The sequence below is a fragment of the Triturus cristatus genome, chromosome 7 (assembly GCF_964204655.1).
Source record: "Triturus cristatus chromosome 7, aTriCri1.1, whole genome shotgun sequence".
Classification (NCBI taxonomy): Eukaryota; Metazoa; Chordata; class Amphibia; order Caudata; family Salamandridae; genus Triturus; species Triturus cristatus.
Window position 1 is genome coordinate 445487216 of NC_140590.1, and position 25036 is coordinate 445512251.

At 48.3% G+C, this 25036-nt stretch overlaps 1 protein-coding gene across 1 annotated transcript in view; it reads left to right on the plus strand.

Moving 5' to 3' along the window:
• DNAH9 (dynein axonemal heavy chain 9) overlaps positions 1-25036 on the plus strand; it is a 1479259-nt gene that overhangs the window by 783277 nt on the left and 670946 nt on the right. The window contains exons 46-47 of the mRNA XM_085616775.1: positions 16849-16991; positions 21144-21305. Coding sequence (XP_085472901.1) covers positions 16849-16991; positions 21144-21305 — 305 coding nt within the window. The remainder of the gene's footprint in view (positions 1-16848; positions 16992-21143; positions 21306-25036) is intronic.

The following is a 25036-nucleotide window of genomic DNA, read 5'->3' on the forward strand; positions in this document are numbered from 1 at the left end:
TAAATCACATCAATAAAGTGACAATTCCATTCAGCGAAAAGGTGCTGCGTGTGATGGCGGAGTGAAGGTGTAAATAAGTGACAAAATTGTGCAGGAACTATACAGTGCGCTGAAAACCAAATAGTCTTAACAAACATGACAACACTTTGAAAAGGAGGACCCTAAAACGAAATAAATCAAACAGAAGTAGCAATCTGACCAAAGATATTGCAATGCCTAAAGTGTGTACACCATCAATGTCCCACATAGAACCTCTGCGTTGATCATGCAGACCTAGGAGTGTCTGTTGGTCTGCTTTTGAACTCAGAGCTCAGAGCTCCCGCTCCCCTACACTGCCTCCTTGAGAAGCTGTGACTGCTTGTCCTTTCTACCTGACAGTCAAGTGTGGAAAGGATTGTACTTGTCCCAGTGTGCAGAGCCATAGTCGGATGGACGCCGGGACACCAGTGACAAATGACCCCAGTCATCATAGTTGGGGCAGAGCAGCTGTGTCCACACTGTGGCCCTCGAAAGTCAGACAAATTGTTTGAAAAAGGCCTTAGAAGTTTATATAATAGCAACATGCTAAGGAGAACTTCCACAGCATGAGCATAAAAGAGCTCTCAGTTTGGAGCAGGAGACTCTGGACCAAACTCAGGGAAATATCTACATTCAGAAGTCACCAATGGAGCAGTCTTCTCAATGGATGCTTCGTGTTGCAGCTCTCTCCTGGATGCTTCGTGTTGCAGCTCTCTCCTACAAGGTGCGGCGTCTCAGTCTCCTCTTTTAGATCAGGCGGGGTCCCCCGGTGGCATCCGTGCCATCAGGGAAATCTGCAAGGCAGCCATCTGGGCTCCTCCTCCTGCCTTTGAGGAACACTGCCCTTCGAGGTTGTTCCATAGTCAATGATTCGAATAAGTAGCCTATTTGACCCGACTTATTTTAATTATTGACAAATGCGCTCTGTTTGCATGCTAGAGGACGCTTAAAGAAAAACGTGCCTTAACTAAGGAAGCTAAAAACAGTGTTCCCTGTTCAGAATTGTTCGCATCAACACAAAGGAAAGAGGCTGTGCGGAGTAAAGACAAGGGTTTGTGTTTTTTAACTGCAGCTGAATGCAGCATCCTTTGGAGACCCATAGAATGCACATGTGAACAAATACATTTGCCAGACCGGAATGGTTCACGGCGCTGTAAAGCATGTTGGGGGATGTAGAGCGCCTGAAATCTAATTAACACAGTAAATTAGAAACCCTGCAAGTAGCTGCTGCCTGCATTTCCCGTTGTATGCTGCTTTCAGCATTGTTTATCCCTTTAGGCCCAGGTGTAACAGAACGGCACTTGAATGATGCTCCTGCTGTTTAATGCACAGCATGTACATTTTATGTCATAGTGGAGAGCAGAGTGTATAGAAAGGCGAACATTTTGTTCTTCGGAGAAAATGAAATGCCAGGCGCGCAGGTATGGCAGAAGAAAACTGCCCTATTGGTACCAAAGTCGATGAGATTCGAAACAAATGTACGTTTGCTCGCTTTTATGACGTTGCAGTCTGGGACAACTTGAAAAGGTCCTGTAATTCCTCCATCGTACCTAAAAGCGATCTCTCCAAGGCTGCGGTTACCGATGGCTTCATGCAGGGACATCTAAAGGGTTTTGGGGGCCCTGGGCCAAATGTATTTTTGGGGCTCCTGTTTGAACAGTTTTTTTAAATTTATGATCCAATTTCAGCTCTTTTAGGCCTTCGTTGGATAGGTCCCTGACAGTGCACAGGCCCACTCATACAAATGCTAATGTGTTTACATCTAATATTCATGGATAGTGAGGTGTGTTTTAAATATTGTAACACAACAGCAGCTCGCCAATATTACTGCAAGTAATCTCTGTGACTCCCTCCCAGTTCTCTTATGTGAGGCCCTGTTTTGATCTAAAAGGAACTTTTTTATGGATGATGCATGAAACTTAAACACAACATTTCTCTGCAAAATATCCGTACTGGACCTCTCACACATCCCATGCATTAAAAATAAATTAAAGGAAAACACTATTTAAAACAATCTGTTTAAGAAATGTTCAAAGTCATTAGGGCAGGACTCTGCAGAACAGGGCTGACTCTGCCAGGAGGCCTCCTGAAAGGCCGGGCCCGGGCCAGAGCCCACTCTGCCGATACCTTGAAACATATCTGGCTTCATGTCATCAAGGATGTCATTTGTCAGTAAAAGGCTTTTCTTTAACAACGTAATGTATTGTGGGAGTGGTAGTCTTCGTGCCGTTCAACTGACCCAATACGACTAACACACCTAAGTACAGTCATTTGCAAAAGGAAAACCCAGGACATGGAGCATGGTGTCACTAGCATGAAACCACCTGGTAACTTTAACATAAGCACAGTCTGCAAAAGCCATGAACACTCCAATTTGTAGTGAATATGGAGGGTGAGGCTTTAACAGAATAAGATAAAACGCCACTGAGTCCTAAAATGTAAGCTGAAATAGTGCAGATTCCTAAGAATGCTTTCATTTTCGTGTGACTTCCTCTGAACTCTTGCTCTGATCTGTGCAGCTGACACTTTTTAGGATTGCTCTGTAAGTATTTTTCTCACTGGACTCTGCCTTTAATATTCTTATCATCTACGTTGCTTTGATATATCATGATAAAGGGTTTAACTTATAGTAAGTTATCCAGACTCTCAGGATATTAGCCCTGTGAAGGAGAGCAGGTGCGTTTCACAGGGTATGTGCTTTGTCTGCTAGATTAGCCCATCATGTTCAGGCTTGATTGCCTGTCCTCAGTAGAACACAGTGACCTGACATTAGTGCAGCCTACAACTAAGAGAGCTTTTATATTGTCAGCTCCCTCCAGTTGGAAGGCGGTTGGCTTCCTCCAGCAGCTAGTGAGCCTGTATTGAAGCACCCTCAGAATTGCCCCTCACCATCTGACCCCTGTTGTAATCATAGGAGGGATAGGGGTATTCAAGGATTCCCCTGCCCAGGTGTGATTGCCCACTAACCACCAGTCTATCACAGTTCGGATTTTCTCGGAGACAGGAAAGTCAGTCCCAAGTTTCTCTTTTTTTTCCTGGAGTTTTATATAGAGCGAATTAGACCCAATGGTATCAGAGAGCTTTACATGAGCACCAGTTGTGTTACAGACGGGCGCATTAATTATGTTAGGCATGGGGAAATTAAGTGATTTGCCAAGAATCACAGACTGTTGAGGGTCCCTGCCTCCAGCTTTGAGGCCGACTGCTCTAGCCGTTAGACCACACCCTTTCTCCTTATGCTGGATTGCTATGGCACAGCAAAGACCAGTGCCAAAGTTCCAGATGGGATTGTTTCCAAGGAACTGCTGTTGTTGTGCAGCCAATAATCTCTGAATTGTCAGCGATATCCTGGCTTTTAACTGAATGAAGAACTGTTGAGATTGTGAAGAAATCATGCCCTATACACTGAGAGTTATACAATCCCCATCTGAGTCTGCAATCAGGTGTCGGAGGTGAGATTTTTGCACACACAGGTGTCAACAAAAGTCCTGATGAGCTTTGCACACTGTGTGATGTTCTTGTATGCCTTAGGAAGAAACGTACCACTGATTAGCCAATCAACAAGGTTTAGAATCAATTTAGTACCTTCTTCTTGTACTCTACCAAAACTGGAGACAAAACTTCGCCGAATGCTCTTGAAGATCCTTCCAGAACCAAAAGCTGCTTTTAGGATTACTAATGTTCTCCTCCTAGTTCATAAACATTTTCATGGACTGGAATGGATTAGCTTTTGGAAGTATGCATCACTGAGCTCCAGAAAAGCAAGATGTCACCTGTTTGGATGTGAGAATTGAGGCACTGAAGAAAAACCTTGCAAAATGATCTTTAACTCATGAACAGATTGACATTTTTCAGGTCTGTCCTCACTAGTAGTATGAACATTTTGATACCAAGAACAGCCTTAAATAACACTCTGTTAGAAACGGGGTTTCTGGTTGGCTAGGGTATGCTCTTAAGCTAGGCAGAACCCACCACTCTAGTCAGGGCAAGAGAGTTACTCACCTAAGATAACAACTGCTCACCCCTTGGTAGCTTGGCAGCGCTGTCAGGCTTATCCCAGAGGCAATGTGTAAAGCGTTTGCGCAACACACACAACCACACTAGGCGCACCACAAAAAGAGACTCCACACAAGGTTATATAAAAATACCCTTTGTATTGTTCATAAAACACTTTAGACCATAATCACATTAACCATTGTGCCACTAGGCACTTGTCATGATGGTTCATAGATTATAAATCACTGTCGTAGGGCAATGATCATAACCTCTCAATTTAGTGCAATCAAGTGAATGCTTGCAGATTGCACACATTATAGAAACTACCCCAACATTGTGCCTATAACGTACCCTTTGAAATAATGCTTGTTATCCTTCTCTTGCAAGGCGTCATACAATATATATAGTAAATTCGGGCACAAAAGGTAGTTGGGTAATGGAGAACACAGCGGAATTACTCACAGCGCATCCAACGCACCTTAGGTTACCATAAACAACACCAAGAGCGGCACCTGCTCTCCTATTATTTGGCACCTGGTGTCTCTGTGCCCTTCCCATAGGCTGCTGGGCTACCTGCCCACTTGTAACAGGAAATGGGGTAATAAACACCAGCCTCAGTGCACCTTTTACAAGTAAAGGGATAATTCTGGGTATTCGGTCAAACCTAGGAAACGGGGGTCTCCGTAGAGGTTTACCCCAATCTCGCTGCCATGCCCCTAGGTATGTGCTAAGCCAAGGGGGAGGCACCCGCATTGGCCACACATGGAGGGAGCCCTCCACTCCCAAGAGGCTGATTCCCCATGACATTGTGGTGCCAGCACACCCGGGGGTCAAATGGAGCTGCCTGTGACCTTGCGGTACAGCTGATGGCCATTGGGTGACTCTGCCCCCAACTTGGACGGGTCTCAGCGGCTCCTCCGTCCTCAGTGCGGCTTTCTTTTGGTGTGGATGCTCTCCACTCTGGCTCTCTGGTTGCCACTGCAACCTGCTAGGGGGGTGGGGTGCATCCAGGATTCCTCTCCCAGTGCAGCCTTCCTGGCTGATGCCGAGGAATGCTCCCTTCGTCCTCTTGTGAGCATCGTGCTCAAGGGAGGACCGCAAAACACACAAGATGATGGACGGAATGTTGCACATTGGCAAAACACGCACCCCCAGTCACAGATCTGGGTTTAATCCATCGTTATTTTGCTCTCCACGCCACCCCAGTTCAGACATGGCCATATGCAAATCAGTCTGACCCTGTGCCTCATGGGAACAGTCCAGCCCGAACTGCTAAGCCATGTCTTCGCTGGACCGGAATCAAGCATCCTAGGACCGGTTTCGGGGTTTCACCCCTCTTCAGCTAGGATAGCTTGACTCCAGTGGCGTAGTGAGCACGGGACCCACGTCTGGGCATACCCTTCCCACATAGGGCGAACAGCAAAACACACAAGGTGATGGGCGGAATGCTGCATATTGGCAAAACATTCACCCCCAGTCACAGATCTGGGCTTAATCCATCGTTATTTTGCTCAATACGCCACCCCAGTTCAGACATGGCCATATGCAAATCAGTCTTGACCCTGTGCCACATGGGAACAGTCCAGCCCGAACAAGGGAGGACCGAGCAGAGTTCCTTGCTCCGGGCGCGATGCAGTTTTGCCTTCTTGCCTCACCAGAATCCTCTGGCACTGTGGCGCCAATGCACAGACAACCAGGTAGCAAAACAACAGCACTCTCACTCTGCCACACCGTCGAGCTCCGGTACACATTGCTCAGCCACACGCTAACCTAACATACAACCAGCAATCAGCCCTTACTACACTGAGGGAAAAGACAAACTGGTGTCCCTCCGAGTTTCAAAGTGGCCGGACTGAGAGTCTCATGGCCGTGACCCAGGCAATTCAGGGTGACTCCTCCTGAGTCATTGAAAGCCTCTCACAAAACAGGAGGTGGAGGTAAGCTCACAAGCCCCTGGATAGCACTGGGGGCACCCAAGCAGGAATAGCAGGCAGGCCTGCACAAACAGCTTGCAGAGGGGAAGTCCCTCCGAAACAACAAGTAGATGGTCCAAATTGTTTTTTCTTGGCAGCACAGTAATTCTTTCTGGTAGGTGCAATTTGTTGAACCAGCAGTGCCAGGTTAGAAGTCCACACAGTTTCTAAAATCCTGGGGTCGCAGCCCCTGTACTCATAATCCCAAAGTCTGTGTTCTGGGGACACTTCAAACAACTTTTAGAAGTGCACAGCACCCCCCATTCAATCCCAAGCCCTGGCTCCAGACATGCTACAGGGGGTGGAGACAGCATTGTGAAAGTCAGGCACAGCCCTATTCAGATGCAGGTTCATCTCCTCCCACCACTCTAGATGCAGACCAGGCCTATTCAGGTGCAGGGGAAACTGCTCCCAGCAGTCTAACTGCAGCTAAGGTCTATTCAGCCCAGCGCTGAGTCACCCAGGAAAGGCAGGACACACCTCAACTCCTCTTGTGACTTTCTAGAATGAAAGCACATTTCCTTCTCCTGTCAGTCTAAACCAGACGTTGAATACACAACCAGTCAGGGCACAAAGAGTCATAAGCACGCAAAAAGGCCCACTTCTAAAAATGGCATTTCTAAAATAGTTATAACAAATCCACTTTCAACAACAAGCAGGATTTATTACTACTATTCCAAACATGGTCCCCCTACCCCTCTCATATCATTAATTACCACTGAAGCACATATCAGGGAATTCCCAATGCAAACCTATGAGAGGAGCAGCCTCACAGTAGTGAGAAACCAAATAGGCTGTTTGTCACTACCAGGACCTGTCACACAGTTTGGCACATGTCCTACCTTTTATCTACTCAGCACCTTGTCCATATGGCTACCTAGGGCCTACCTTAGGGCTGACTTATATGTAGTAAAAGGGGAGTTTCAGCCATTGCAACCACTTTAAATGCCACTTCACTGTGGCAGTAAACTGCTTGTAATGGCAGAGGCCTGAGACACGGTAGAAAGGCTACTTTGTTGGGTGGCGCAAGCAGCGCTGCAGGCCCACTCATAGCATTTAATTTACAAAATTTACAGGCCATGGGTAAATGGGATACCACTGTACAAGGGACTTACAGATAAATTAAATACGCCAAACAGGTGTAAGCCAATCTTAACACGTTTACAAGAGAGAGCACATGCACTTTAGCACTGATCACTAGTCATAAAGTGCCCAGAGTCCTAACACCAACAAAAACAGGGCAGAAAAAATACAGGAGGAAGGCATAAAGTTCTTGGAGGGCCCTCCAAAAGGGGCCAGGTCCAACAACACCCTCCTTGATATTTTTTTACTTTTGAAATTGCTCTCTTTCTAAGAGATATGTTGCCCCTAATTGAAGATCTTCTCTTTGATTGGGCACTGTTGTATTGGCATTCGACAGAGCCATGAAGGAGGTAATATATTTGACACTGACATATACAGAGGTGACAACTTACAAAACCCATTGGTGGTGAATCTCATTTGGCCTGGTAAATACTGGGACCAACATCACACCAGCAAGTGTTGGCAGAAAAATGCTTCCAGTGATGCAAATTGACTGCCTGCAGCCATGGGTCTGGATGTATTGGTGAAGGGGGCCTCTGGCCATGCCTCAACTCCTGCTATCCTGCGGTTTTGTCGTTTGTTGTTGCGTCTAATGTAGTTCAGGTTGTCATTTAGAAAGGAAAAATTCACAAGAAGGAGATGTTGGAAAGGTTGTGACACCAGATTGTTCAGCCCAGGGCCAAATAGTTTTAGGCTCAAGAAAGGAAGATGTGTAATAAGCACCTTCTGACTTGCTTCCAGCTTCTGTGACTTCATCCACTGATGCAGTGGCGGCCCCTGATATCTAAAGCTAACAGGTTGGAAAAGGCTTACCATTCTCACATAGCCTCAGGCAGATCTTGAAAGTCTTTTAACAAAGTTGGAGCTGTGAACACAACATGAGACCCTGCCCGAACACAAATGTTCAGTGCCGAATATGATTTTTTCAATATTAAACTCCACCTTACAGTCCTCTGGGTTGTGAGGTGTCTTCACAGAAGCAATTAAAGAATTTCCATCCATATTTCAGTCATGCTTCCAAGTAATGTATTTATTTATAAACAGAAGGAAATTCATTCTCAAATCCTGCTGAATCAATCAATCAATCAATCAAGAAATTTGTATTGCGCACTACTCACCCGGAAGGGTCTCAAGGCGCATGAGGGAGGGGGTCTGCTACTGCTCGAACAGCCAGGTCTTGAGCTGTCTCCTGAAGGCGAGGTGGTCCGGGGTCAGTCGCAGGTGGACGGGCAGGGAGTTCCATGTCTTAGCCGCCAGGTAGGAGAAGGATCTTCCTCCGGCGGTGGTTCTCTGGATGCGAGGGACGACGGCGAGGGCGAGGTTTGCGGATCGTAGCTGGCGGGTGGGCGTGTAGAAGGTCAGGCGGTCGTTGAGGTATCTTGGGCCAAGGTCGTGGAGGGATTTGTGTGCGTGGGTGAGGAGTCTGAACGTGATTCTCTTGTTGACGGGGAGCCAGTGCAGGTCCCTCAGATGGCTCGAGATGTGGCTACGTCGGGGGACGTCCAGGATGAGTCGGGCGGAGGCGTTCTGGATACGTTGAAGTCTTTTCTGAAGCTTGGCTGTTGTACCGGCGTAGAGGGTGTTTCCGTAGTCTAGTCTGCTGGTGACGAGGGCCTGGGTGACCGTCTTCCTGGTCTCGGTCGGGATCCAGCGGAAGATCTTACGGAGCATGCGAAGGTTGTGGAAGCAGGCTGAGGATACGGCGTTGACTTGTCTGGTCATAGATAGGGAGGAGTCCAGGATGACGCCCAAGTTGCGTGCGTGGTCCGTAGGCTTGGGTGCGGTGCCTAGGGCTGTGGGCCACCAGGAGTCGTCCCATGCGGAGGGCGATGGTCCCAGGATGAGGACTTCTGTCTTGTCCGTGTTCAATTTCAGGCGGCTGATGTCCATCCATTTGGCGACATCTTTCATCCCTTCGTGTAGGCTGGTTTTGGCGGTGTCGGGGTCTCTGGTGAGGGAGAGAATCAGCTGGGTGTCATCGGCGTAGGAGATGATGTTGAGGTTGTGTTGGAGTGCGATGGCAGCGAGGGGTTTCATGTAGATGTTGAAGAGAGTGGGGCTGAGCGATGATCCTTGCGGGACGCCGCAGATGACTCCGGTGGCCTCAGAGAGGAAAGAAGGGAGGCGTACTCTCTGTGTTCTGCCGGAGAGGTATGAGGTGATCCATTCCAGGGCCGTCCCTTGGATGCCGGTGTCGTTGAGGCGTTGGACTAGGGTGCGGTGGCAGACAGTGTCAAATGCTGCGGAGAGGTCTAGGAGGATGAGTGCCGCTGTTTCACCGTTGTCCAGCAGGGCTCGGATGTCGTCGGTGGCTGCGATGAGGGCGGTCTCGGTGCTGTGGTTGGCTCTGAATCCGGACTGTGATGGGTCGAGGGATTCGTTCGACTCGAGGAAGGCGGCCAGTTGTTTGTTGACTATCTTCTCGATGACTTTGGCGGGGAAGGGAAGGAGCGAGATGGGGCGGAAGTTCTTGAGGTCGGTCGGGTCCGCTGTTGGTTTCTTCAGCAGAGCGCTGAGCTCGGCGTGCTTCCAGCTTTCCGGGAAGGTGGCTGTGTCGAAGGAGGTGTTGATGATGTCTCGGAGGTGGGGTGCGATGGTAGAGGCGGCCTTGTTGAAGACATGGTGGGGGCACGGGTCTGTCGGCGATCCGGAGTGGACGGTGTTCATCATGCGTGTTGTGTCTTCGGGGGTCACCTTGGTCCATGTCTGGAGGATGGCGGCGGGGTGCGTAGGTTCGACCGATGGGTGCGGGGGTGAAACGCCGAAGCTGTTGTGGATGTTGGCGATCTTGCAGTGGAAGTACAAGGTGAGGGAGTCGCAGAGCTCCTGTGAGGGAGTGATGTCGTTGTTGCCGGTGCTGGGGTTAGAGAACTCCTTGACGATGTTGAAGAGCTCCTTGCTGTCATGGGCGTTCTTGTCCAGTCGTTCCTTCAGAGATTTCTTCTTGGTGGTGCGGATGAGCTGGTGGTGTCTGCGGGTAGCGAGTTTGAGGGCGGTCATGTTGTCGGCGGTCTTGTCGAGGAGCCAGGCCTTCTCGAGGGTGCGGCAGGCCTTCTTGGAGTTCTTGAGTTCGTCGGTGAACCAGGGGGCCTTCTTGCTTCTGTGCCTGGTGAGTGGGTCCTTCAGTGGGGCGAGGTCGTCGGCACAGGAGGTCAGCCACTGAGTGAGGTTGAGGGCTGCTGTGTTAGGGTCCGTTGTCCTGACAGGTGGCTTCTGGCTGAGGGAGGTGGCGAGCTGGTCGACGGTGATCTTGCTCCAGTTCCTGTGGGGAACCCGCTTCGGGTGGTGGTGGACCGTGTTCTTTTTGAAGCTGAAGTGGACGCAGCTGTGGTCAGTCCAGTGAAGTCCGGTGGAGTGGCTGAAGGTGACGTGCTTGCTGGATGAGAAGACGGGGTCGAGCGTGTGGCCGGCGTAGTGGGTGGGGGTGTTGACCAGTTGCTTCAGCCCGAGGTTGGCCAGGTTGTCCAGCAGGGTGGTGGTGTTGCGGTCGTTGTTGTTCTCCAGGTGGAAGTTGAGGTCCCCGAGGAGGATGTAGTCGGCGGAGGGGAGGGCGTGCGGGCTGATGAAGTCGGCGATGTCTTCACTGAATTGTGTGCGTGGTCCCGGGGGTCTGTAGATGAGGGTGCCTCTGAGGGTGGTCTTGGGGTTGAGGTGGATCTGGAAATGCAGGTGTTCGGCGGCGTTGAGAGTGTCGGTGGAGTCAGTCGAGATGCGAATGGTGCTTTTGTGGACGATGGCGATGCCTCCTCCGGTCTGGTTGACGCGATCTTTCCTGATGATCTTGTAGCCGTCCGGGATGGCGATGGCGATGTCGGGGGCTGAGGAGGCGTTCATCCAGGTTTCCGTGAGGAAGGCAACGTCAGGAGATGCGGTGTCGAGGAGGTCCCAGAGTTCCACGGCGTGTCTGTGGACGGAGCGGGTGTTGAGCAGGATGCACCTCAGGTGGTTGCTGATGTCCGTCTTGGTGGGTGCGGTGCCGGTGCGGAGGCAGGAGAATTTGCAGGATCTGCAGGCGAAGGGTCCATGGGTGTGTCGCGGGGATGCTTGGTGGCACCCGGGGGTTCGGGCGGTGTTGAGTGCGATGAGTGTGGCGGCATCGTAGGTCCTGCGGGGGGGCTGGCGGGCGCGGGGGCCAGGGCGTCTGGCGCTGGGCGCGGTCCAGGCGCGGACGGGCGCAGACGGGCTTACCTTTGGCGCACCTTCGGCGCTCAGTCGGCGCTCCCGCTGCGCGCGTCCGCTGCGCGGTCGCTGGGGGGGCGCCATAAGTAGTGAGCCGGGAGGGAGGGTCGGCTGGGAGCCGGGAGGTGGGTGGCCAATGGGAAGGAAGGGGAGGCGGGACTGCGGGGTCAGTGGCGGGAAACCGGAACTGGGAGGCGGGAAAGGAAGGCGAGTGACCGGGGCAGCGGCGGCGGTGAGCTGGCACGAAGAAGGGCAGCAGAGCAGGCAGCGAGCGGAGGGCAGTACCTGGAAGATGCGGGGCAGAGGTCGGCGGCGGCGGATGAGGTAAGTGGCGTCAGGGGTGTCGGCGGTGACAGCAGGCAAGCAGGCAGGCGTCAGGTAGTGGCGGGGCAGAGGTCAGCGGCGGCGGAAGAGGTAAGTGGCGTCAGGGGGGTCAGCGCTGGCAGCAGGCAGGCAGGCAGGCGTCAGGTAGGCAGGCGTGAGGTAGCAGGCGTCAGGTAGCAGCAGTGGAAGGGGAGCGACCACCTGTGAGGAACAGGGGGTCACAGTGACCAGCGCGGAGTGGACCCCTTAAGTAGTGAGCCGGGAGGGAGGGTCGGCTGGGAGGCGGGAGGCGGGTGGCCAATGGGAAGGAAGGGGAGGTGGGACTGCGGGGTCAGTGGCGGGAAACCGGAACTGGGAGGCGGGAAAGGAAGGCGAGTGACCGGGGCAGCGGCGGCGGTGAGCTGGCACGAAGAAGGGCAGCAGAGCAGGCAGCGAGCGGAGGGCAGTACCTGGAAGATGCGGGGCAGAGGTCGGCGGCAGCGGATGAGGTAAGTGGCGTCAGGGGTGTCGACGGTGACAGCAGGCAAGCAGGCAGGCGTCAGGTAGTGGCGGGGCAGAGGTCAGCGGCGGCGGAAGAGGTAAGTGACGTCAGGGGGGTCAGCGCTGGCAGCAGGCAGGCAGGCATCAGGTAGGCAGGCGTGAGGTAGCAGGCGTCAGGTAGCAGCAGTGGAAGGGGAGCGACCACCTGTGAGGAACAGGGGGTCACCTGAATGGTATTTTCTTGCATTTTGCAAAGTCATCCTGTGCCCTGGGCACCCCCCAACTTGTTGCTGACTGATACTGGTGGTAACTGATTTTGACTGACCCTGGGCTCTGCCTAAACAGGCCCAGGGCCAGTGCTAAGCTGAAAGAGACACATTAGAATACAGTTAAACTACCTACATACACTAGGGTACACAATGGTATGGCGGGGTACCCCTGTGATTGGCATGACCTACCCTATAAGCCCCTAGTATATAATAGGGCAGGGGATTGAAACTACCTAGAAGTCCCCAGTAGCCTGGGGCATGGCAGTTTAAAGGCCAGCAGCTTTTTCTGCACTTGCATGTGTGCACTGCGGAGGCCTGAGGTCAGTTTAAAATCAGCCCTGGGTGCCAGGACTGCTTTTAAAAATTAAATTCTGCCCAAACTCGACTTTGGTGTTTGGGGCGCTTAAAAATGGACAACCTACAATGTTGTGGCATATTAGGAACCCCCAGGGTCTCGCCTAGGTATCCCAAGGGGGGGGGTCAGGTATTTATAAGGTACACCCTTATAAAATGAGTTTTTATATGCCTGGGTAAAGTGAAATTTCACATTTCACACCTCACATTGTAGTACAGTGCCACTCAAATTCGACTTTGATACTAGGAGCCCTATAAAGGGAAAATCTGCAATCTTTCTACAGATTCAGAACCCCTAAAGTCTCCCCTAGTTGCACATGGGGTGGGGTTCCTGTAGATATAAGGCACGTACTTATAAAATATGTTTTTGTAAGTCCTGGTGCTGGAAAATTGCCCAAGTCATTTTGCCATTGCAAATCCCTTGTTACATAGGTTAACATGGTAGGAATTTATTGATTAATAACTATTGATAGGAGAGGACTAGACATGCCATTCAAAGACTTCCCAGAATGGTATTAATAAATCCAACAATATCATATTGTTGATTTTCTCATAAAGTGTACATACAAGAAATTATAAGACTTTCTTGTTTATAAGTCCAAATTTAGCCTTCCAGTGGTCCGCCCTGATTGGTTAGAGTTAAGTGGATTAGCCAGGCTGCCTTGAAGAGGTGATAAAGAGCCCCTGGGGTTAACCAGCTCTGCTGGGAGGGCAGTGTGCTCTTCCATAGGAATGCCAGGCCAGGGGGAGGAATCATAAACCATGGGCTTCAAAGGCAGAGGGATGGCCACAGTGTCAGTTTCCACTTTACACTTTTGACCCCCACCAGACCCAGGATTAGGGAAGGTATGTGCAGATGTTAGGGGGAGAGTCTATGGAAAAGCGCCATCCTAGGGGGTGTGTTTAGCCAGCTGTTACCTCCTTGCTGGAAAGTCAACCATTATGGATTTGGAAGATTTGATGCACTCTGGGACAAAATAATGCCACACTCTACAGGATGTGGTCATAACTATGAGGAGTTACCCTGCTCCCATTGGTCAGACGTGATCTCCTGCTTGACCCAGAGAATTTGGAATAAGTATCTGAAAGGGGTAGAGCCCTCCAGATTTGCTGCTTGAAACTTACTGAAGCAAGAAGTGCCCTGCTGAGAAGTTTTGCTGTGCAAAGATTTCTAAGGCCTGACCTCTGAAAACGGCAACATCTGAAACTACAGCCCTGTGGATTATTTTGCTGAAAAAGAACTAAAAAGTGGACTCCCTGAAAGCTGCAGGTTAAAAGAGCTCAACTGGAACATCACCAACTAAATCTACACCTTGGAGACCCATCAGTGGATTTGTAAGGGTTTTGTTCCAGTGGATTGTGGGAACTGAAGTCCTCAACTTTCAAGGACCATCTTGGAGCTTCCAGACCCTTGGAGTGAGTTTGAGACACTTAGGGACCATTTGAGGAACTTCAGGAAGAAGTTCAAGAAATTTGGAGAACTTTGGAGAAACTTTGAAAAAAAGCTCCATAGAGGGACCGACTCAACCTGGCCAGCCACCGCGAGCCGGCCAAGCCATCCAGGTTCGTCCCACTAAAGGCTCCATTGCATCAACTTCCAGAGATTGACCGGGACTAGAAGAAATCTGAAACTGGTGAATCCTCACCGGATCCGGCTACTTGAGGAGCATCGAGAGACCCCGCAAGAAAAAACTCCAGAAAAGTTTCGAAGGCCGTTCGTAGAAAAGGTGACCAGAACAACCGCGAGAGCCAAGCCGCCTGCCTTCCATCAGTGTCGGCCTGGATTTCTTGTCTGTCCCGCTGAAGTAAACTTGAAATATTTTCTAAGTCCACTCCAGGGAAGTTGACCGGGACCCCATCACAAGTCAAGCCGGCGAACCCTCACCGGATCCGGACTGGCTGGGAGCTTTGAAGACCCTCTGGAAGAGAAGCTCCAGAATATTTTCTAAGTGTGAAGGTAGAAACTGAGGCCGGGACCTGCCGGGAGCTGTAGCCACTCAGGGCTCGATTGCATCCGGCCTGAAACTTTGACTTTGCCCCGGTCTATCGCGAGCAGGTATCACAATATGGTGCTATAATCTTTTAAGTGCTATTTTTTATTAAAACTTTGAAAATTCATAGCTCCGGTTCCCTTCATTGGATTTTTGTTGTTTTGGTGTCATTTTAAAGATGATAATATTTCCTAGTTTTATAAATTGGTGTTAGATTTTTATTCTGTGTTTTGTCTTAATTATTTACTGAAATGGTGTTTTTAAATGCTTTGCATACCTGTATTTGAAGTTAAGCCTGTCTGCTCGCAGCCACGTTACCAAGGGTTGAGCATAGGAATAATTTTCTAAGACCTAAGCTGAGTCCTATCATGTGTTAGTGGCCTTATTGCCAGTGGCAGATCTACATTTGCACCTACCAATAACCCACTTTCCAACATTTGGTGCTCAGCGGTGGGGATGAGGACTTGCATTTAAAGCGTGCACCTTTCAGTGAAGTGAATTAAGATTGTAAAAATCCTCTAATTGCCTTAGAATAAAACTTTTGAGTTTGATTTTTGGTATTTGGACTAAACTGTTTTTAATCCATTGTTTTGATTTTTCCAAATTGTTCTAAGTGCCTAGTTTTTTGTGACCCAAAACTAGGGGATCAATGGCGCTGGACCTGGCTAAACTGTCCCAGTTTAAAATGGCTAATCTTTCCAACATTACCATAAAAAGAGGAAGTTCAAATCGATCCACATCTTTCTAATCTTTGGACATCATTTCACTGGCAGCTTGGTGTAGTAGATCCCATCCGGCCTTCCAACCCCCTTCCTTGGGTGTGTTATCCATTTCAGTAATGATTCTACAGGATCTTTTTGATCTCCTTACATCTTCTGACTTTCTGCAGGTGGCGTTCTCCTTGAAGGTTAGCTGCTACAACTTCATCCATCGTTCTGGGTAGAGGGAAAAGAGAATCTCCAAAAGCATTCAAAGAGGCAGGATCATTCTTTAGATTTATTTTTAACATTTTCTGTGCACCTTTATGCTGATTTCACATACAACCAAGATTCAACGTACACAGTTTGCTAATCAACCTGTTTTCCAGTGAGAACCTTGATGCTTGTACTCTTCTTTGAGAAGGCTGGTCTTTACAGAGGTTCTTTTAAGGACTTATATGTCTCATCCTACACGACAGAGCATTAGAGAAAATGAAGAGGGGCAAAGAGGGCTAAAATGCCTACTCTGCAGGGTTGTCACAGGCTGGCGATCTCCTGTCATACTCCATTCCCTCTCCACTCTGAAGAAGTTTGGGGTATATGGGAGACCATGGCGCACCAAACTCTGTCCACTCGCTCCTGGACAACATTGATTTAAATAACTCCAGATATCCCTAGAATAGTTAAAATTGAAATTAAATTTTGAATTGAATAAAAATTACCATATCTGGCATCCTTTATTGAAATTGATACCTGCAGAAACAGGAACCATAAGGAGAAAGACTGAGGTCCGTTTTAAGGCCAGAAAACCATCCCACTAAATTAACAAGTTGCTTGTAAGATGACCTGTTTCGAGGCAGCAAGTGAACAAGGGTGGTATTCGGTGTTAAAGGCCAAGTTGTTTAAAAATAGGTATATGGGCTTTGAGCTGTTCAATTTGATAGTACTATCTTTGACGTAACTACAAAGCATAATTCACAAAGAACTGCTGGCTTGTTGAAACTTGCTTAGTCAATGCCTTTAAGTCAATGCCAAATGGTTTCCATCGACCTGCTAACTGGCATTGCAAATGTCCAGTGTGTCCACCACTCTCAGTTCTCTATAAGACACTTATTTGGGGTATTTGTACTTTAAATATTGAGTACTATTTCCCATTTTCCTTATGGTTTAATACATCATGGTTTGCTTCTTGCTTTGCTTTTGTATGGCATCCTATGTCAATGTAAATTCTCCAGGACTGATTGCATTATGAAGACAGGACATGTTTTTAGTATTACTCTTTGAAAGACTGATTTGCCTTTCACTACTCAAATCTGCTTTCAAAATGTTTGTGTTTAAAGGGTATGCATGCTTTTTCATTAGGACAATATGATTTTAAACTATTTAATTTACAGAGGTGAATTTGTGATTTAACACTTGCCCTAACATGTTTCCTAGTTTATAACAGTTTCTTTTTTAATGTGGCAATCACTTTTTTTTATAGGTGAAATTCCCGACCTGTTCCCTGATGATGAAGTTGAGAACATCATTGCAGGAGTGAGAAATGAAGTTAAGAGTCAAGGATTGATGGATACTAGGGAAAATTGCTGGAAATTTTTCATCGACCGGGTCCGAAGGCAACTGAAGGTGAAGTTGCTCACATCACAGAAATACCAATGAAATATTAACCTGGGTGTAAATGATTAATAGTGTAAAAACTCATTGTTATGGAAATCCACTGTTCATTAACTCATGCACATTAAATCAATCAATACATTTACATACATCAGCAGCAGGATATGAGGGCCTGTAGCTAGGCAAAGGATTTATACTAAATGGCCAAGAAAAACAACCAACTCTTTAAACAGAATCAAGACCTAGCAATCTGGAGAAGGAGATAGTGACCAGTCAGATGCAAGCAAAGCCTAAATGGCAATTGCCTGTACGAATGGGTGTGAAATTTAATTTGCAGTAAGCAGCCTTGTTAGGATAAGGAATATGGTAATAATGAGAAGTGATCAGATTTTGGAAGTGGACTGGCAATGAATACCCTTTAAAAGATGGTTCGCATTGAATCTGCCCATCAATAGCAGACCTTAATAGTTGTGGCACATCACCTGCATTTTGGATACTCAATTTTGAAGTTGACACCAAGTTTTGTTGTATTGTTTTTACTTTCCAATGTTAGATATGGCATGGCCGTTCTCATATTGGTTTATAGACTAACAATGCTTTGTGTACATATATTTACAGTCGCAGACAAATAACTAAAGTCCACATGATCTGCCCGTTGATGGACCCTGTCCTTTTCCAGCTATCAATAACAGAAGAGTCAAATCACTAAATCTACAGTAACAATAACATAAGAATAACGCAGTGCTCCTGCACATTGGCAGAGAAAGCCCAGCATGCATGATCAGCCTGCAGGGCAGGTGGACTCGATGTCTCCGAACCCAGGCAGTGCAGATGCTTCCCAGCTCCTTGTCTGTGTTCCTTGCACAGGCCCACAAACGCAGAGGAAAGCTGGCAGTTAACAAGAAGAGAGGTCAGATGATGGCGGTTGTTCCATGCCTCACTGTGGTACACATTATCTGTATCATTTTTGTTGGACTTGGCCCTTTTTGCAGGGCCATACCAGAACTTTTTGCCTTCCTCCTGTATTTTTTCTGAACTGTTGTTGGTGGTTTTATGACTCTGAGCACTTTGTCACTACTGTTCAGTGCTAATGTGCATGTTCTCTATATAGTAAACTTAGTAAATTTGGTCTACACCTGTTTGGCACATTTAATTTACCTATCAGTCCCTTATAAAGTGGTATCCCATATACCCAGGGCCAGTAAATTAAATGCTACAGGTTGGCTTGCAGTGCTGCTTGCGTCACCCACCAAAGTAGCCTTTCAAACCTGTCTCAAGCCTCTTCCACTCCAAGTTCTGCTTGCACAGTTTATTGCAGCTGTGACATGGCACATAAAGAGGCTGCCACGTCTGTGACTCCCCTTTTACTACATATCAGTCACCCCTAAGGTAGGCCCTAGCTAGCCCTATGGGCAGGGGTCAGTGTAGGTAAAAGGTAGGACATGTGCCTTTACTGTGTGGCATGTCCTGGTAGTGACAAAGAGCCTATTTGGTTTCTCACTCCTGTGAGGCTGTTCTCTCATAGGAATGCATCCCTGATATGTGCTTCAGTTGGAATTCCTGATCTGAGAGGGGTAGCGTGATCAAGTTTGGTATGTTTGGAATAGTAGTGATAAATCCTGCTTATTGGTGAAAGCAGATTTAGTATTACTATTTTAGAAATGCCATTTTCAGAAGTGGACATTTCTGTGTGCTATGTGTCTTTGTGCCTCCCTGATGTGAATTGACCGTCTGGTTCTGACTTACAGGAGAGAGGGGAGGTGTATTCACTTCAGCCAGTCCCTGGGGGGGCTGAGGTGTGTCCTGCCCTGCCTGGGTGACTCAGCGCTAGGCTGAATAGCCCTTGGCTGAATTTAGAGTAGCGGGAGGGGTTTCCCTTGGCACGTGAATAGGCCTGGTCTGCTTTTGGAGTAGTGGTGGTGGGAGGAGTAGCACCTGCACCTGAATAGGGCTGTGCCTGCCTTCCACGATGTCCTCCTGTGGTGTGTCTGGGCCAAGGCTTACACTAATAATGGAGGTTGTGGTGTACTTGAAAAGATATTTTAAAGTGCCTCCCAGAATTGGTTTGGACTGGGCTCAGAGCCCTGTACCAGGAGGAAGAACAAAGACATTTCTACGATAAGTACTGGGGCTGTGACACCATGTCTCTTCTTAAACTTGTGGAAATGGAAATGGAGAAGACACTGCGCTGGCAGGGAACCGCCACTGGGACTTTGCCTTGTGAGCTGCTGGCTGAAGGGACTGCCCCTATGCCCAAGTACCATGTGTGCTGGCCTGATGCCTGTGTTCTAAACCAGAGTGCCCCATTGTTTTCAGCGGGAACAGCATGAAAGGAGCTCTGTGGACTTCTCCTGCAGGCTGTTCTTGGGGTGAGACGGCATAGCACGTGTTGAGTTCTACACTGGGTCTGAGGAGAGCTTTTTGCCCTGAACCTAGGTTTGGGGAGCTCTGGAGTTATTCTCCTAAGCCCTAGGTGTGGACTCCTATTCTTGTGGAGTGCTACTTTGCTCTGTGCCCTAGAGGCGTGTGGCGGGGGCTGTAAAATCACTGCCGGAGCCCAAAACGCGGGCTCGTTCCCTCAGCGTGCGGCAGAAGACGCCTCAGATCCCAAATTAGGGCGGGAGCCTTCCCCGCGTTCTTGGGCCAAGAAGGAGGGCTACTTTGGACCCTCTACAGAGCCATGGAAGGAGTTGCGGCTGGCTGCCGCCCAGAAGGAGGCTCTGCAGACGCCGGAAGCCAGGCAAGAGCGACCAGCCGTGTGGCTGAGCCTGGCTGGGGGCAGGGAGAGGCGGCACCGTGCAACAGAGGAAAGGAGGACGGACATGGTGCCCCGTGTCTACCTGGCCCCAGAGGGCTAGATCAGAGCACCGCCATTGGCTGCCTCCCACCTGGAGCACAGGAGCGCGGCTCGCCGGGTGCAGTGGACAGCTGTAACCTAACTCGCACAGCCCTCAAGGACTGGTGAGTGGGGCTGAGCTTCTCTGTAATAAACCCTGGTGGTGTGAGCTCGCGGGGACTCACCTACCTGTGGTATCTCGCTCACTTGAGGGCACCCGAGAGAGAGCAGGATGGGGTAGCAACCCTCCACTGTGGTCCCGTTTCAGAAATTACAGCACAGCCCACACAGTAAGTGCTGAAGCGCGGTGTCTGCAGAGTTGGAGTAGAGGCACCAGTACTTCAGTGCCCTACATGTGTTGGGGTCAATTTGGCTCTCAGGAATGTGTTGGGGGCAATTTGGCTCTCAGGAATGTATGTGGGGCAAGCATATTGTACGATGCACTACTGAGGGCAGTGTGTGTTCTTGCAATTCAGGTGGATTGTGCCCTGATGGAATGTTGTCTCATGTAGGGGTATTCACAGTGACGTGGTTATAAGATGTACACGCTGCAAGTGTTTACTATGGTGCACTGCAAATTATCTTTTGCATAATGTGTTACGCTCAGTGATCCTACCAGTAGCTACTGGTCCCTAACAGTAATGTCTATGACAGTGGCCCGATTGGCCTAGGTGATTTATGTAATTCCTGTGAACTCATGACAAGTCCTTTGTGGCACAGTGTAATATATGTGATTCTTTTCTAATGCGTTTTATGGATATTACAAAGGCTATTTTTATATAACCTTGTGTGGAGTTTCTTTTGTGGTGTGCCTAGTGTATTGCTGTTGTGTGAGTGTGTTGTAATGTGCTTTACACATTACCTCTAGGATAAGCCTGACTGCTCTGCCAAGCTACCAAGGGGGTGAGTAAGGGTTATCTTATGTGTGTAACTCCCTTGCCCTGACTAGAGTGGTTCTACCTAGCTTATGTGCATAACCAAGACAACCAGAAACCCCATTTCTAACAATCTTCATGCACCATCACCTACTCCCTGCAGCACCCTATTTGTATAAGGCTGTGTTTCTCTCAGAGGGATGCTCTCTCCATAGATATGTTAGGCACATGAACTTCACAGCTATGGATTGCACATCTATGCACATAAATACACTCACCTTTTGCTAGATAAAAGAAGTACGGATTAGGAAGGAGGAACCAACGATTGGAAGCACTTATAAAGACTTACTTTGCAAGTGCCTTACGTCCATTGTTCCTAAAAGGAGAATGTGAGACTCAATATCAACACCTATGTCCGCTTTGCATTGTGTAACTATGCTTTCCATTGTTTAGGTTGCACTCTGTTTCTCACCTGTTGGAAATAAGTTGCGAGTACGGAGCAGAAAGTTTCCTGCTGTTGTGAATTGCACAGCCATTGACTGGTTCCATAAGTGGCCTCAGGAGGCATTGGAGTCAGTTAGTCTGCGCTTCTTGCAAGAGACTGAGAACATCGAGGTAAGACTTTGGGGGTAGCTTTTCTCCTGTTAGATGATTTCATGATACTCATAGAATAATTTTGCTTTATTGAGATTGTATTTACTGGAATATTTCGACTCTGAGCAATAGGAAAATGTTAAAAAGTTCCCAATGCATGTCTGTGACCTCTAACCATTGTGAAATATTGGCTAACCCCCACTGGCAAATTGAAAATTTTAAGAAGGCAACCATGATATGGCACCCAAAGAGTACTTGTTTTGGCCATGGGGACTGTTTGCTATAGAAAAAAACCCACTTGTGAATGAAGGTCATAGCACCCCTTTTAGCACTGAGCTCTCAGGGTAGCGAGGAAGAGCAGACCAGTGCTTACTCAGGCAGATTTTGTGGGCTAGTAACTCAGAACTCAGCAACCAAAAAAATAACACCAAGTAAATTAGTGCCCAGTGCATGTTTCTTTTAAATGGCAACAGTCCTTGGGGTGCACACTAAAGAAAAGTAAATACTAACTCCTTAAATGGAAAAAAGATCTTGTGTGTTTCAGCCTCCTTTAACAATTTGTGCGCCAACAGAGCCCAACCCCCCCTGAAACTGTCATACTCCCACAAAAGCTTATAGCAATACATGCATACGGATAGACAGTGATAAAAAGGCACTCCTACTGGTTTCGTCAAGGGTGTGCATCATACATTTAGCAAAAATGAAAACTGACTTCCTGTAATGCATAAACATATCAGTGCTTTTGTTGCAAACATGAGGTGCTCCTGCCCTGTTGGGCACATGCATGCTTTGCCAGTTGGAGCAGGTGGCATCCTAGATTCTCATGGTTGTTTCTTTCTTTTCCCTCCAACCAAGCACTTGCTCTCGAGACTCCTGGCAAAGAAGTCCACTGGTTCCTGCTCTACTGTGCAGTACACCTCACAGAATGGAGGATTAAAGTTAGATCAATGCTCCTGGAGCCATGGAGGCTCTCCCTCCTTACAGGGCTCTTTGCAAAGCCCAGGAGCTGTCCAGCGGAAATGGTGAAACAACAGTCCCCCGCCTCTAACCAGGAGACAAATTTAAGCTATAGTAGAGTGGCACCCTAGGGACCTCATGGCAACCCAACTGGCTAACGACTATTTGGATTGAAATAAAAATGTGCCTTGCGATATTTCACCATGCTGGGTGCACCTGGACCTCAGGGCCTCCACAGCCACATTTTCCATGTGTTCAACTCCAAGATCAAACCAATTGTAGCTATCTGCGCATGGCTACCACTCTGGCTTCAGATCATGCTGCGGCACAGAGATCATTACCTTACACTTCACAGGTGACAACCGTTTGTCCCTGCCTCCTGATATTGCTGGACTTCTCAACTGCCTTGACTGTCTTCCCTCTGCAACACCCTAAGTTTTTTACTTTCAGAACCACACCATTTATATAGGGATGCCCTATTGAAAAGCGGACCTCAAGAGCTCACATCTAAGGTGATAGCAGCTCACATCGGTACCCTGCGAGGTAGCATTGTGGGAAGGCCCCATCATGAAGTGCACCATCTAAGGACGGGAGAGGGCATCCATGTCTTTAACATCACAACGCAGTTCCCTTTACATGCATACATTCTCCGACCATGAATACTCTGTGTTACTGGTGATAACTTTAGGGGCTGTGTCCCCAGGTATTTTACCTCCAGTTCCCCTGTGTAATGGTCACACAAACGTGTCATCTTATTGAGTTCTCTGGTTCCAAAAGGAAGCCTTTGAAGTATTAAGAGCACAGGAGAAATGTGATCACATTTTTGGTTCCTTTGACGAAGTGAGCCACTGCATGGGTTACCGCTGGTGCCCTTGGGGAAGACCGCTCAGAAGAGAAAAGGGTCAGATGGGTTTTTTCTGAGATGTACTGAAACATTCTCTGCTGAGAGTGCACGCTTTTGTCAGTGCCACAGATTGGAAAAAAAATATCATCAATATATATTCTAGAGAGTTATGAAGTATCTACCTCTCATACTAGGTATACATGCATTAGGAGATAATCTAGACAACTGTACATCTCTCCCTCTCATAGTAAGTGTAAACATTTGTGAACAGTTGCAAATGGCAAATCATAAGGACCGTTCATGAAAAACAACTAACAAATCACTCGGGGGCACCCCCCAATATTCCTTTGCACTGCTCAAGAAAGTCATAACCTGTGCAACCAAAACTCTGTACCTTCCAACAAGTCATGCCCCTCCCCATCTTACTTTCATCGAGCTGTTTGGCTTTCCACCAATAATAAAGCCCATTTCAAGCTGCTGACACTTGTATTCATGCTCTTAGGTGAACGAACCATAGCCTTTTAGTCACTCCCAAACACCCCTGCTCTGCATCTCTGTTTCGGTCCTTCCACCACTCCCTACCACCAATCATTACTTATTTATTTATTTTACAGTTTTATATAGCGCGAACCAGACCCGTGAGGGTATCAGAGCGCTTTACAGGATTGAGGGGGGAGTAAGACGTAGGGACGGGAGGGATCACACTGGGAGAGAAAGGGATACAGGGGGAGATTCAATTTCAAGTTCAAGCTACCTGTGGGAGAAAAATTAAAGTATGCAGAGTAACAATACAAAACAAAGTTTCCAATCCACGAGGTGCATCCTAGCTGCTGTTGACGCTACAAATGGGATAAAAAGTTTGAGCGGGCAGTTATAGGGCACACGCTGCAAGTCTGAAAGTAAGGGGTTCACTAGATGAGGTATTTTCCCATTAAGAAAGTTTTGGTCTCCCTCTTAAAGTGTGCCAAGGACGGGAGTCTTCTAACGGCAGGTGGGATAGAGTTCCAGATTCTTGGAGCGGCTCCAGAGAAGGCTCGGTTGTAGGTTTTTTTCTTCCGGAATTTTGCTGGCTGCAACAGCAGGTTTTTGGCAGATCGGGAATTTCTGGCTTGTCCGGATATCACGAGTTTATGTGCAAGAAATGTCGGTGAGTTCGCGTATAGAGCTTTGTGAGTTATGCAGGCCAGTTTAAATTGTATTCTGGCCTCCAGGGGCAGCCAGTTCAGAGCCTTGAGGTGGGGAGAGATGTGGTCAAATTTTTTTGAGCCCGTTATGAGTCTGGCAGCGGAGTTGAGGCAGGATTTCAGTGGGGCCAGAGAGTTCTTGGGTAGCCCTGTGAGAGTGGAGCATCCATATTCAAGCCTGGAGATGACAAGGGCCTGGGTAGCCATTTTAAGGTCGGACCTCTCGAGGAAGGGTTTTAGGTTTCTTAGGTAGCTCAGGTGGAATCTAGCCGTTTTGGCCATCGCGTCTATATGGCTGTGCATATTCAAGCTGCCGTCAAGGGTTATTCCCAGGGATTTTGCAGAGTCAACTATGGTAGGCGGGCAGTTTAGTGCCGTGATTGTCTTGATCCATTCCTTGATGTCTGGGTTAGGTTTGGGTGGGGAGATCAGAAGGAATTCGGTTTTGTTGGCGTTGAGTTTAAGTTGGTTGGCAGTGAGCCAATGAACTGTTAGCTCCAGTGCCATGTTTAGGGAGAGAATGTCCTGGGGGGAAGAGATTTTAATGTAGACCTGTGTATCGTCGGCGTACATAAGGTATGAGATGTTGGCGGCAAGGTTGAAGAGGGTAGGGGATAGGGTTGATCCTTGGGGGACTCCCACGGAAACTGGAGATGGGGCGGATAGATCGCCATTGATAAGGACTCTTTGTGATCGGTTTTGGAGGAAGGATCTAAACCATTCAAGGACGGTGCCCTCCAGCCCCATCCTGGATTTGAGGCGTTCAA